The sequence below is a fragment of the Bufo gargarizans genome, chromosome 8, assembly GCF_014858855.1.
Source record: "Bufo gargarizans isolate SCDJY-AF-19 chromosome 8, ASM1485885v1, whole genome shotgun sequence".
Lineage (NCBI taxonomy): Eukaryota > Metazoa > Chordata > Amphibia > Anura > Bufonidae > Bufo > Bufo gargarizans.
In genome coordinates this window covers 17,690,069-17,704,366 of record NC_058087.1, presented here as the reverse complement: position 1 = coordinate 17,704,366, position 14,298 = coordinate 17,690,069, and the positions used below count along the sequence as shown (strand labels likewise).

The window sequence follows — 14,298 nt, the reverse complement described above, 5'->3', positions numbered from 1 at the left end:
CAACCTAGCTCTGAAAGGGTGTCCATGAAATCTCTTATTATCTTGGAGGTTTCTTCTTTTAAACCTCCAATTATTAGAAAGTCATCCAGACAGAGGACCATATTTGATCCCTTTTTCCGTAGAAACGCCACCATTTCAACCACCAGCTTGGTGAAGGTTCTTGGGGCTGATGAAATGCCGAATGGGAATGCCACATACTGAAAATGATGGAGGGAACCCCTGGTATCTCTTACAGCAAACCTGAAGTACTTTTGAGGGGCCTGATGGATTGGAATATGATAGTAGGCATCTTTTAAATCTATCGACACCAAAAAGGTGCCCTTTGGAATCAGGGGAATGGTAGAAGCAACTGACTCCATCTTGAACTTCCTGTTCGTGTATTAATCTGTTTAAGGGTTTTAGATTTATTATTGTGCGGTAAGAATTGTCGTTTTTTTTTACCATATTTACTCAAGAAAAGTCTTGAGTAAAACCCCTGTCCTACTTCGGTATGAGGTACTTTTATTATGACTCCTGATCTGGTTAGGTCCTGAACTCCCTGCCTTGAATTCCCTTGTTGTGGGTTGTAATTGTGATTTTTTTCTGGAGGGATTGAAGAAAATTCTATCTTATAACCCTGTGCTAAGATTTTTAATGCCCAGGGATTTGATGTGATTAGTTCCCATTTTTCTAGAAAATTCTTCAACCTTCCTCCCACTCTGGCATCATTGTTTGTTTCCCTGCTTGTTTTGGGGATTGAGGATAAATCCCCTACCTTTGCCTCCCTTACTGTAGCTCTAACGACCTGTCTTACTCTTCCCACTATAGGGTCTAGACTGGGAAGAAAATGGACGAAAGGGTCTGTTCTTAGTTTCTTTTTCTTCCGGAAACCCAATCTATTTGTCCGCAGCTTTTTCCAGTATTTTATCTAACACTGACCTAAATATAAATTCACCTGAGAATGCAATTGAACATAATTTGGCCTTAGAGGCCTTTTCCCCCAACCAGGCTTTCATCCACAAGGCTCTTCTAGCTGCGTTAGACAAAGCTGCGTCTTTGGTGGAAAAACTAACAGACTTAGCCGATGCGTCAGCCAGGAAACAGTTGCAAATTTTAATAGTGGGATCGAATTTATGATGTCTTCACTGGGAGTTTTATTTTTTTAATGTTCATCTAATTCTGATAACCAGAAATACACAGTTCGGGCTAAAGATGTGGCTGTAATATTCGTCTTGACGCCAAACAATCGCTGCTTCCCAAGCTTTCCCTAGTAGGGAGTCTGCTTTGCATTCCATAGGATCACTTAACTGTGAAGAATCTTCAAACTGTAAGGCCGTCTTCTTAACTACCTTCGCTACCTGAATGTCGATTTTGGAGATCTCATCAAATATTTTACATCCGGCTGGATCAAATCTCAATCTATTCCTGAATTCCTTTGATACCCCTAGTCCCTTTTCAGGTTCGATCCACTCATCCAGGATCATATCCCTAATGTTTTCATTGATGGGAAATACTTCTACATTTTTTAGCTCGTAATCCCCCAAACATTTCGTCCTGTACCGTACGTGGACCTTATGGCTATAAGTAACTCCTTATGGCTTTAAGTAACTCTTCCATCTCACCAGAGGAGAAGAAGTATTTTTTGTCATCTTCAACAATTTTGCCCTCAGACATAAGTTCTTCCTCAAAACCTTGTGTGGAGGTAGAGGCATCCTCGTCAATGTCCTCTGGCTCAGAGGAGGATTGAAAGGATAATTTAGGTCTTTTTGGTGGTGGGATGGGGCTAGGGGCTCTGAGCGAGGCCATGGAAGATTTGATCTCCTCCTGGATAAATGCTTTTATCTCAGAAAAGATAGATGGTTGCTCTTCCTTCAGTACGTCTGATATGCAGACTTTACATAATTTCTTTTTGTAGTTATCCGGAAGTCTCTTGGAACAAGTAGAGTACTTTAGAGGTCTGGATTTAGACTTTGTTTCTCTAGTTCGGGGAGGTGCAGCTGGAGAGGGATCAGTGCCCTCCTGACGGGATGCTGGAGCTTCGTGTGTTGACATGGTGGCGCTGATGCTGTTTCAGAGCTGCATGAGCGCCACTTTTAACTTTGCCGGCATCTGATGTCATCCTTGTGCGCCGTAGCACTGCCTCCCCCATTAAGAATTGCTGGTGTCAATGACACGCGCACCACACAGCACGCATGCGTCCCGCGTGACTACCAGCATCTGCGGTCTGCATCCTGAATGCTGTGGAAGCCGGCTCGCGATAAGAACGCAACGCTGGCCCCTGCTTGAGCCAGAGCGAACGCCCGATGAGACTGCGGCAGTGGTAGGGAGACCTGAACTGAAATGGGTGTGAATCTGTGGAATGGACTTCCTCAGGACATGGTCACAACAGGAACAGTGGACAGTTTTAAAAAGGGTTTAGATTAAAGGGAACCTGTCATCAACTTTATGCTGCCCATACTAACGGCATCATAAAGTAGAAACAGGTGAGTTGATTTCAGCGGTCTGTCATTTAAAAGTTAAAGTGGTTGCTGAGAACCAACATCACAATCATTGCAGACTGGGCCTGGAAAAGAGTCACGGCCACCTGAGAAGAGTCATGGTTATTCATAAATTATTGCTCTCCCTGCTCACCTGCTGATGACTGACAGGCTTCTACCTAGTTTTCTCCCTTTCTCTCTAGGAGAGAACTGTCAATCATCAGCAGATGGGCGGGAGAGCAGGAGATTATGAATAACCATGACTCTTCTCAAGCAGATTTGACTCTTTTCAAGACCTGTGCTGCAATGATTATGATGCTGGTTCTCAGCAACCACTTACTTTTAGCTCATGAGTGACACACCGCTGAAATCAGCATTTCCGTCACTATTTTATTCTGCCTTCAGTGAGATCAGCATAAAGTTGATGACAGGTTCCCTTTAATTCTTAAAAGTAAATTACATTAATGCTTATAAAATGTGTAGAAATCTGAGTCTCACTTCCTTCTGGGATTCACGTCCCCACCTATCCTCTTGGTTGAACTTGATGGACTTATGTCTTTTTTCAACCGTATTAACTATGTAACTATATTTCTAAATTATTACTTTCTAGAATATTACATATGGTCTTTATTTTCTAAATAGAACATAAAGTATATGTCTTAATTTTGGTGACACGATAGTTCTGTGGTTTGCTAAGGATCAGTATTTATCAGCCTCTGTTTCCTAATTTACGCCTATTAGCCATAAAATGTTGTTCTCCTCTGTTTACCATTTTAACTAGTTTTCTCATAATTTAACAAGCTACCTATACTACATAAAATAATATTGATATACAATGCCTGAATAACACGTCCATATGCTATTCATGGAGTCTACAATGGAGAATTATCGTAGTAGTGTAATGTAATTATCACTAAGAAACAAAATCATTTTCACACAATGCCAGTCGGCTGCACCAAAAGCCGCCAAGAATGCTTGTATGTGGACTTCTGCTCCACTCAAGGGTCAGCTTTGGATTTCTGCACAAGATTCCACAGCAAATACATACTGGATTATTCCAACACGTATTTTAAATCATGTGAACATACCCTTAATGGTAAAGTTTCCTGAGAATAAAATTTACTATACAGACTGTTTAGATCATATACCTGGAAAACATTCAGCCTTTGTTGAAGGGCAGATGATGTACGAACTCCAGCTCTTACTAAGATATAGCATACTATATATGAAGGGGTTGCATAATGAGAAAATGAACTATCTGAAAACATTTTTTTATTACAAGTATACAGTGCTTTTTTAAATGTTACCAAATACTATGCATTAAATGGACATTTCCTGTTCCTGCAGCTCATTGTGAAGCTTTTCTGCATAGACTGGAGCAGATGTGGCAGAGTTATCTCATTGTCATACGAGAGTCAGGGATTTAGTGACATTTAAAGCAAAAATAATAAAACATTATCTCTCTTCTACAGACTTAAGCCTCATTCACATGTCCAGGCTCAAATCTGTGAAAAAGGTTGTCAGTGATGTCTCCATGAAGATAGCCATCAAGGATTCGTTTGTGGTCCGTGGGACCGTTTTTTGCTGTCCGTTTGTCATCAGTGTTTCATGTACACTGTGTAGCCGAAAAAAACATTTTCAAAGCATCTCTTCCTAATGATCCATGAAACACATGTTGCATCCATGGTTTTCATGGACCTACAGACTATAATGGGCGTGATGGATCCATGAACACAGACAAAATAGAGCATGCGTCCATGCTAAAACCACAGACCCACAGACCATGCTAAAACACGAATGTGTGAATACACACATTAAAATGAATGGGTACATGTGTTGTCTGTGGAGAACACGTACAGCACACGTACGTGGAACACTGACGTGTGAATGAGGCTTTACAGCTAATTAATGAAAATAAAGTCCCCTTTCAGAAAGGTACCCTGGCCAGATGCAAGGCAGGATAGACTTCTATTATGACGGAATGCCTCTTATAGACTTCCGTGGTGCATGCCGTCATAGAATTCCGTTATGGTCCGTGGTTACGGAATCCATTATGGAATTCTTCGATAACCCGAACGCTGAACTTGCAAATCACAAGTTCACTCAACACTAACTGTTATCTTGCCAAAGAAAGATGAACATAAGAAATAAAACACTACTAATGAAACACGAAATGAAACACTACTAATTAGCACATAATGTATTTGTTCATGGGCAAAATTGCAAACAGATTTGTAATCAACTTGATTAATCACATAATACAATCCTTCATCACAATTTGTCATAAAACAGATATATATATATATATATATATATACACAGGTAGAAGGGTGTGGGCAGCACAGCTGTCTGGACGGTACGGTCGGATATATATATATATATATATATATATATATTAAATAAGAAGTCACTTAAATTAGAGTCAGGTCTTTCTTTGGGATGGGAGACTCATTTGTAGGAGTACCAATACCCAAGAAGGTGGATAACTAAAAGACGATCGAGTGTTCACAAGACGTCTTTATCAGACACACGCTCAGCCTTTAATACCTTGAGTGTCTTATGTATCTCTATTAGAAATGAGTGAAGTTAGGAAAAATTAGATTCATGTGCTTCAAAGAATTTCGCAAAGAAATTTGATTTGTGACAAAGTAATTTGTCACGAATCAAATTTCGTTGTGAAATTCTGGGTATTCCTTTGTATGTAGCAGGCGCAATGATGGGGAAACGGCGATTGCATTGTCCCCCCATCATTGAACCCCTCAGATGCTGAGTTCATTGCTGGCCGCGGCATCTGAGGCTACAATTTAGGCCTTTCAGGGGCTAAACAAAAAAATTCTCGCCTTATCCATTTGCTTGCATAGAGGCCATCACAGCCATCTTGATTGAAGATACTGCACAAAATTTTGCGTGTTGACGTGACAATGTCACCACGTCATCACGCTGGCCGGGAATGATGATGGCAGTTCGCTGGTGTGGTGTCATCGTACGTCAGCCTGCCCAAGATTTTGTGTGGTTTCTGCACTCAAGATGGCCACGAAGGCCTCTTCACATACAAATGGATGAGGTATGTTTTTTTTGGGGGGGTTTTACCGCCATTTCAGGAAAAATAGATCTGTTACCACAAAGTGCCCGAAAAATTAAATTTTGTCAATTTGTTTGGCTTCAATTCACTCAACACTAATCTCTATGCCCTAGGGTGAGAAAAGATCTGTTCCAGAGTGACAGGAGCATTTTCTTTATAAAAAAAAGTATATTTTGTGCATTCCAATTGGACAACCCCAAATGTTACGCTACAAGGACAGTTTTTCTCCAAGACAGTTTTGATAAATGAGGGCCATAGTGCTATGAAGTCAGTCTTCTTCTGCTCCACCCTTAACCAGCTCTCATGCGATGTATAAAAGCACAATTAATTAATTCATTTCCAGGATAAAACCAAAGTAATATTTATCTTATTCCCGTATAATACAACCCCTCTCCTCCCCATCATTTCAAGCTCCAAAAAATTGCAGGAATCCATCATCTGCATAATAGTCCAGAGAAAAAGTCCCACTGGTGGACAAGTCACAGCAGCCAGAGATTAGCAGTCTTGTGTTCTGGAGAAATGTTGTATTTAGTCAGAGTCACTGTCATCAGACAGAAAACTAAACTGACGGAACTTGATCGGGAGATCTCTCCAAACATCCAAAGTGTCTTTGGTCATCTTCTCATCCTCATACTTGATGACAAAGTTACAGATCTTCAGGCAGGGAACCTCAGTACCTTTGTGCACCATTATAGTTCCCCATGGCTGTGGAACAAATATAATAAGGATATTAAGAAAAGCATTACAGTTTGTCACCCATGCAGGGAAGCCATAAATGATATGTCCTTCTTTGAATTCCATTTTACAGTTTATATACAGACATAGGGGGTCTTTTACGAACTGAAGAAAACTGGCATACATCTGTCGCAGATTGTGGCACAAAGGTTATTTGCAACGCTTTCTATGACTTTTCCTTACTCATACCAGGTCTACAAAAAGGCATGTGTGGCATGTGCGGGGAAGGGGGCATGCCTGTGTTTGGTGTAGAAAATGTTCTATTTCTACGCCAGCAAGGAAGCTGGCGTAAATTTAGACTGGCGCCTCTACATAACTTTGGCGGAACCACCGTCACTGTCTAAAACGCCAGTCTTAATAAATTAACCCTATATATTCTACATACAAATTAGAGTGATGTTTACAAGTCACACCCTATATTACATTCCAGAGCTGTATTTACACATCTGCTGGTCGTCATTGGAAACAGTCAACACATTTGTTGTCAGACACACCCCAGGTTAACATCAGACACCTGTGCAGTGCCTGGCACATGTACCTGGGAGAACCTCTTATAGATCATAGACTTGGCCCAGAAGCTTCAGGTAATGCTTCTGTTGAGGGAGTTCAGTTCGGAAGCTTTAAAGAGTAACTAAACCTTTGAATGAAATTTTAATATGATGTCCCTAATTCCCTAAAAAAACTTTTTCCAATATACTTTATTCATTTTGTACTTTTATTAGTGTTTACTCTACCTAAAGTGCACCATTCACTGTGCGCTTAAAACTCAGTTCTCCGTACACCGCTGACAGGTAGGAAAAACGCTAAGAAAAATACAAAATTAATAAATAAAGTATATTGGAAAAAGTTTTTTAGGGCATTAGGGACATCCTATTAAAATTTAATTCAAAGGTTTAGTTACTCTTTAAGAATTTTGAATGCAGCTCTGAACTATAATACTGGGACTGTAACTCAGAATCTGTAAAAGATAAGCAATGGAATGTCCTATATGTTCAAAACGACTCAACTTGTTATGCACATTAATTGTATAAACTGTCAACGATGGACACTCCCTTTAAGTTACTTGAGAAAATTGTTGGTCATAGGCTACCACATGAGTCCATCATTAAGTATGGAAAGCTTTATCAAATTTAGGCCTCATGCACACGGCCGTTGTTTGGGTCCGCATCCGAGCCGCCCCCATTGACTTCAATGGCGGACCCATTCACTTCAAAAGATGCGGACAGCACTCCCCGCCCAAAAAATATAACATGTCCTATTCTTGTTCGCGCTTTGCGGACAAGAATAGGCATTTTATTGACGGCCGTCCGTTCCGTTAAATTGCGAAAGGCACATGGGCGGCTTCCGTTTTTTGCGGATCCACGGTTTGCGGACCGCAAAAAACGGCACAGTCGTGTGCATGAGGCCTTATAGTTATAATTCATCAAGTATTCTTTAAAATATAGACACTTACCCGACCACAATTGTTGCAAATGATTTCACCATTTGTTTGGTAATCTGCAAACTTCTCTTGAAGGGTTTTATTTTCCCCTTTTTTGTAACGTTTCCTAAAAAAAAAAATTATTACAATATATACATTTATTTTTGCTTTTGGCTTTTAAAGGGGGTTTCCAAGAGTAGAATATTGATTACCTATTCTCAAAACAGGTCATCAATATCTGATCAGAATAGGTTCTACTCCTGGCACGCCTGCCAATCAGCTGTTTGAAGGGGCTGTGGCTCTCCAGTGTGCAATGCAGCCTCTTTCTAGACCAATACCGTCACATTTATTGGACACGTGGCCTATGTGCAGCTCAGTCCCATTTAAGTGAATGGACCAGGGCTGCAATACCAAGCAGAGCCACTATACAATGTACGGCGCTGTGTTTGGTAAGCTGTGGCTCTCACAAGACACTGCAGCCTCTAAAAAAAAAAAAAACAAAACTGGTTGCTGGGTGTCTGATCCTCACCGGTCAAATATTGATGACCTATCCTATGTATTTTACAATTGATGACAGCTATCAGCTAAAAAGAACATAAAATACATACTTGAACTTTTGGTCGGGAACAACGTGATGCATGTCTTCTATCACACGAATGTCAAGTCCAGAACAAACAAGACTCTGACACTTTATACACCAGAAAGTAACTTTCCCAGGGTTCTTCTGGTAAACTTTTTGCAAGTCCTTCTTCTTCTTTACTTTTCTTTCAACAATGGTTTGCTTCTGAAATTCTTGGATCTTCAAAAAAAAAATTACAAATCTTGAAGACACTATGGCCACAATGGATTTCTAATGTGGAACTTTGAATTCCATAAAAAAACAACAAGCGTCACCTCTAGAAATAACTGAATTACCTTTTCAGCAAAGATTTTAGGGTCCATCTTCTGCACCTTTTGGATAGCTTTATGCATCAAGTTTTCTCTGTAAACATTAACACTGTCATGATCAATAGCCCCGGATGACCTAGAAGCCACCAGGACAACAGCACTTTCTTCAGCTCTGGCTCTACCACGGGCCTAGTGGTCAAAAGGAGAACATAGCTTTTATTATTCAATGACAGAATGAAATGCTAAATCAAAGTTGTATTGAATATCATAAATGATTAGCTATTTAAGTATATATAGATAGTACAGACTGAGCGCCCAAAACCTGCTCATCAAATCTGGGTGGAACCAACAGAGGTGCAAGCCCAGAGAGAGCAGACCGTGCCAGTAGTGTGACCAGGAAGCTGTGGAGGATGAGGCTCACTTTCTGCTGCATGGCCCTAAATACTCAGCAGGAGACTGTCTGATCTCTGCCCAGACCTCCATGGAGGAGGAAGAGACACTCTACATACTACTGGGGAAAGAGGAGAACACAGCGGCCATAGAAGCACAATATATTACTGCCTGCCATAGACTGAGAGGAGCCTGATGTGTTACGGACTCTTATACCCCCACACAGATATGTCCCCATCCCCCAAAGCTACCCTATAAACCCTCCCTGGATGTGTCCCCATCCCGACCCAATTATTTCTCACTTGCTTTGGCAATGCTAAAATGTATTTAGTCCTGACAATAAAGCTGATTTGAATTGATAAATAGATAAATGAGATTGATGATAGATAGATATGAGATCGATAAATCTGAAATAGATAAATATGAGATCGATAGATCTGAAATAGACAGATTGATATGAGATAGATAGATAGAAAATATCAACACCACTATAATTTTCAGTCTGGTGCAATTCCTCCAAGACTGGCAGTACTAGGTCCCTCAGTATAAATTTGCAGAAAAGAGACAGTACTCCAAAATGTGGTAAAGGGTGGTGGATCTGTGAATAAACGCAAGTAACGGTCCACACCCTTTACCAAATTTTGGAGTGATTCCTCTTTTCTGCAAAATTATAGATATGTAGATATACATATAACAGTATAGAGAGACTTGTAAACAATACGCATATGCATACATCTACAATTACCTGCACCATTGCAATTTCATTGTGGATTAAACCATACACGATAACTATGTTGCATTCCTTGATATCCAGACCCTCCTCGGCCACACTGGTTGCAATCAGTAGGTTCAATTCTCCGGTTTTAAATTTTTGAATCACTTTCTTTTGCTCATTCTAAAAACAATGACATATATCATAATTGACAATGTAAAAACCACCACTGAGGAAGGGGTAACATAAGACCCCGAAACGCGTCTGGTTCCAAAGCCCCCCCCAAAGGATCCAACTACAACCTACAGATCAATGATGAAGAATACCGCTCGGTAAATCAGTGCCTGTATCCACCAACATTCGGAAGCTTGAGAAAGACCGCCCTAGTGAATATTATTCAGGTGCGAACAAGCGGCCGGTGTGGAACTAACAGAGTCAAAATCCGTCCTAACTCGAAAGACCACGGTCGAATACACACCAAGACCAACGTCCAGAGTAAGACTCAGGCATTCAGCCACACCGAATGGTAAGACTGTTTGAATATATTATCTATCGTGTGTTGGCATACCGAGATTAATCTCAGTGGGACGCCACTGAGAAGCATTTATAGCGGGACGCCACTATATGAACATTCTTCAAGTATTCGCATGCAAGCTGATTAGTGGAAAAGACTTGATTCTGTATCCGAATATTGGTGCAATTCAAACCGGACTTTGTCGATTTTATTCGGATGTTGTTGATGCAACTGTTCCTATAAATCTTATCTCCATACAAGAAATTCGGACTGAATATTCGAATAATATGGTTGCACACCCCTGAATGTTGCTGGTGATTGGAATATTCTATGCGAACTACCACCAGCTATATTTATTGATTTTTAATAGACATTTAAATTATTTATGATATTTTATGTGATATATTTTATGTGATATTTTTGGGATTGTAATTGTTTCACTTTTGTTTGGATTTTATTATCTAGCACACTCCTTTTAATAAATTCAATATTGGTCTCATATCCGAGAGTGCCCAGTAGCTTTGATTTTCAGATATATCATAATTGATAATATATTATCAAGAGAAAGGCGGAGACTTAAAGAATAGGCAGATCAATTTCTTAATATAATTTGGATATATCCATACAAAGAGGTTAGAGCAGGTGGTTGCCATATCCCTTCCTCAACATGCCACTGAAACTGGATTGTACTGTACCTGAGTCATAGATTTAAAGTCACTGTTGCCTCCGGCTCCAATGATGTAATGTGCTCGGACGCCCACTTCTTTGAACTTTTCATTGTCACCGATCCACTCAGACAGAGCGACAGCACTCTGCCGAGTCTTGGTGAATATAATTCCTCTGGCTTTGCTATTCCTGGTAAACTCTTCCATGATGGATCTTCTAAGTTTAAGAAGTTTCTCGTTTTCATACTCTTCTTTCTCAGACAGTTGCTCAAGTTCTTTCTTGTGTCCTGAGTAAATATACAGTAAGTACTTAATATTTCACAGATGTGCAGAGTCTGAATTGATAAAGTATATCCTTAAGGCCTCCTGCACACGACCGCATCTGTATTGTGGGCCGCAAACCACGGATTCTCAAAATACAGATACTTTTTGTGTGCATTCCGCAATTCTCACTTTCATCACTACAAATGGCTATTCCAGTCCTGAGGATAGTGCCTTGATGGAAAATACAAATAATAAAAAATGTATGGCAGCACATGATTACACATGCAAAACATATCACTAAGGATTGGGGATTATTCTAGAATAAAGTGGTAATATACCTACTGTACATGAAAAATGTAAGCTCTTTGCGCACATTTTTGATCAAAGGTGTGTAGGGCCCATCTACCAACACCAAGGTGACCCCTGCAGATGGGTACCTAACACTAACGTTAGTAGATGGGCCCAACACACGTTTCAAAAATGTGCGCAAATAGCTTCTATTTTTTATGCATAGTAGTTAGAGTACCACTTTAATCTAGAATAATCCCTAATCCCTAGTTTTATTGTTTGCATCTGTAATGGTGTGCTACCATACGTTTTTTTATTTTTTATGTTAGTTTGGATGTGCTAGTCTAAATTTTCTTGTAGTATGTTTGGAGGGTAGCTCGCTCCTTTAGATTAAGCACTCCCCGCCCATCTGCCCAGGGCTTCTTAGCAGAGTATAAATATAGCTGGTTCCTACACCGCCCTGAACATTGTAGGCTTAGGCTAGGTCCAGGAGAGGCAATCCTGTTAGTGTTAGGAACCCATCTGCAGAAGCTACCTTGATGTTGGTAGATGGGCCCAAAACACATTTGATAAAAAATGCAAAGAGCTTGCATTTCTCATGTATAGTAGTTATAGTACCACTTTAATCTAGAATAATCCCTAATCCCTAGTTTTATTGTTTGCATCTGTAATGGTGTGCTACCATACGTTTTTTTATTTATTATGTTAGTTTGGATGTGCTAGTCTAAATTTTCTTGCTGGATGGAAATACAGTTGTGTGCATAAACCCTTTATCTTGGGGCTACTCTAAGGGTCCATTTACAGGGACAGATTTTGGCGGCAAAAACCACCAATCAACCATAGGGCAAATGGGTTGGTGCCGTTTAAGGACCTTTTGCACAGGTGGATACAGTAATTGCCTAGATTATCACCACATGAATAATCTTTACTACTTACTCTTTGTCAAAGGCCCTTAAAGAGTCACTACAATCAAAAAACTATAGCACATTTTAACAGTCTATCAGTGAATATTCTAAGTTTTTTTAAATATAATAAACTGGTGGTTGGTTTTCTAGATATAATCTTTTTAAGTCACTCCATGTATTCTACTTTCTGTCCTGGCTCTTTACTTTCATCTTTATTTTCACTTTTAGCACAGCAAACCACCTTGCTTGACTTTCTCAGTCAGACCATTACTCTGACCAGAAAGAGCCCCCCTCTAGTGAATCAATTAGAGAATCACACATTGAGGGATGGAAACTGCTGATATTAAAAAGACAAACAGCCAAAACTTTTTAATTTTTTTTTGTATTAATATTGATTTAAAAAAAAATAATAATAACCCTTTCTGGTGGAAGTGTCCCTTTAATTGACGGTTATCAGTAGACCTCACAGTTAAATTTATCTGTCTTGCACAATAAAACTTCTGTTCAAAGGGCATTTGATTGCCGTGGGCCAATAGCTGGGACCCCACTGATAACCAGAACTGGATCTCAAGCCTCTCATTCCCCATTCCTCCTCATTGCAATACAGCAGTGAGAAGGAACATCAATGGGGCGGTAATCACACAGGGACTATGGATCTGATGAAAACAGCGGAAAGCTACCCCACAGATATTAAATGGATTGGCAGGGTGCATGTCTGACCACCGATTCATTCAAGCTCCTCTACATTGTAGTCATGTAGTGATAAGGAATGGGGATCTTGGCACCCCTGTTCTAGTGGTCGGTGGGGTTGCCGCGGTGGCTCGTCTAGGAATCAGACCTGTTGTCATCGTAATGTTGACCAACCATTCATTCAGCTCCTATCAAGCAAACAGATCAGCGCTTACCAAAGAATAAGTCCATCAGGAATCTATCCGTCTCATCGATCTTTTCAGACAGAGAGGCTCCATCAGACTCATTCAGCATTATAGCCCTCTTCTTCTCCTCAGTATAGAATTTCAGAAGATGGATAAATGCGTCACTCATAGCGGATCGTGTCATAGATCTGCAGGGCATCATTGTACTTCTTCAGATGATGTGCGCAGACGTGCTGCCTACGATTCTCTTCCTTGGCAGCTGGAAAGAAAGTTGTGATAAGTTAGATATGTGACAGTGGTTATTGCTTCGTGCAGCTTTAACAATTGTAAGCACTTTTAAAGCATATAACAAATTAATCAATAAGGTCAACATTACTGCTATAGGACGGATGAACCTTAAACAATGATGCCCACAAAGGGTTGAATTAGAAGATGCAAACAGCTGTCAGAACCAGCAATTAAGGAGGACCTGTCGCCTCTCCTGACATGTCACTTTTAGTAACTACTTGCACTCCTTTTTGTAATAACGATTCTTTTTTTATGACTCTATGATGTGCATTTCTTTTATTATTCCCGAATGAATTACTAGCAGGTTGCAATTAAGGGTGTTACCGGTTGGGGAAGTGCCCCTGCACAGTCTGACATTATCCAATCAGTTTTGCCAGTGTCAGACTATGCAGGGACATAACGCCCATGTGGACCTTCAGTACAAACTGGTAGCAATTCATTCATAACTTACAGCAGAAATAATAAAGAATGGCACAACATAGAGCCATAAGAATAGATGTTCCAGAATTGTCATTACATAGGGAATGCATCGAGTTGCTAAAACAGACATGTCAGGAGAGATGAAAGGTCCTCTTTAAAGGGACACTGACAGGCCCAATTAGCATATTTAGTTATATATATATGTCAGTACAGGTCTTATAAAGTCTATTAAAAACATCTAAGTAGCCCCCCTGTCCACCTTATAAATAGGGAAATATAAAGTTTTATAACCTGCTTGTCCGGTCACCAATCTGCCCAAGGGGCAGGCGTTTCATCTGAAAATGCGCCCAGCCAGCCACTCCCAACTGCCGTTCTGAAGCCCCGCCCAGCTCATCA

General features: G+C 40.2%; 1 protein-coding gene across 1 annotated transcript in view; it reads right to left on the bottom strand.

Moving 5' to 3' along the window:
• Positions 1 to 5,723: 5,723 nt before the first annotated feature.
• IFIH1 (interferon induced with helicase C domain 1) overlaps positions 5,724 to 14,298 on the bottom strand; it is a 39,145-nt gene continuing 30,570 nt past the window's right edge. The window contains 8 exon segments of the mRNA XM_044303603.1: positions 5,724 to 6,243; positions 7,727 to 7,820; positions 8,302 to 8,492; positions 8,609 to 8,770; positions 9,717 to 9,866; positions 10,893 to 11,149; positions 13,225 to 13,363; positions 13,365 to 13,453. Of these exon segments, the coding sequence (XP_044159538.1) occupies positions 6,067 to 6,243; positions 7,727 to 7,820; positions 8,302 to 8,492; positions 8,609 to 8,770; positions 9,717 to 9,866; positions 10,893 to 11,149; positions 13,225 to 13,363; positions 13,365 to 13,453 (1,259 nt within the window). The 3' untranslated portion in view covers positions 5,724 to 6,066.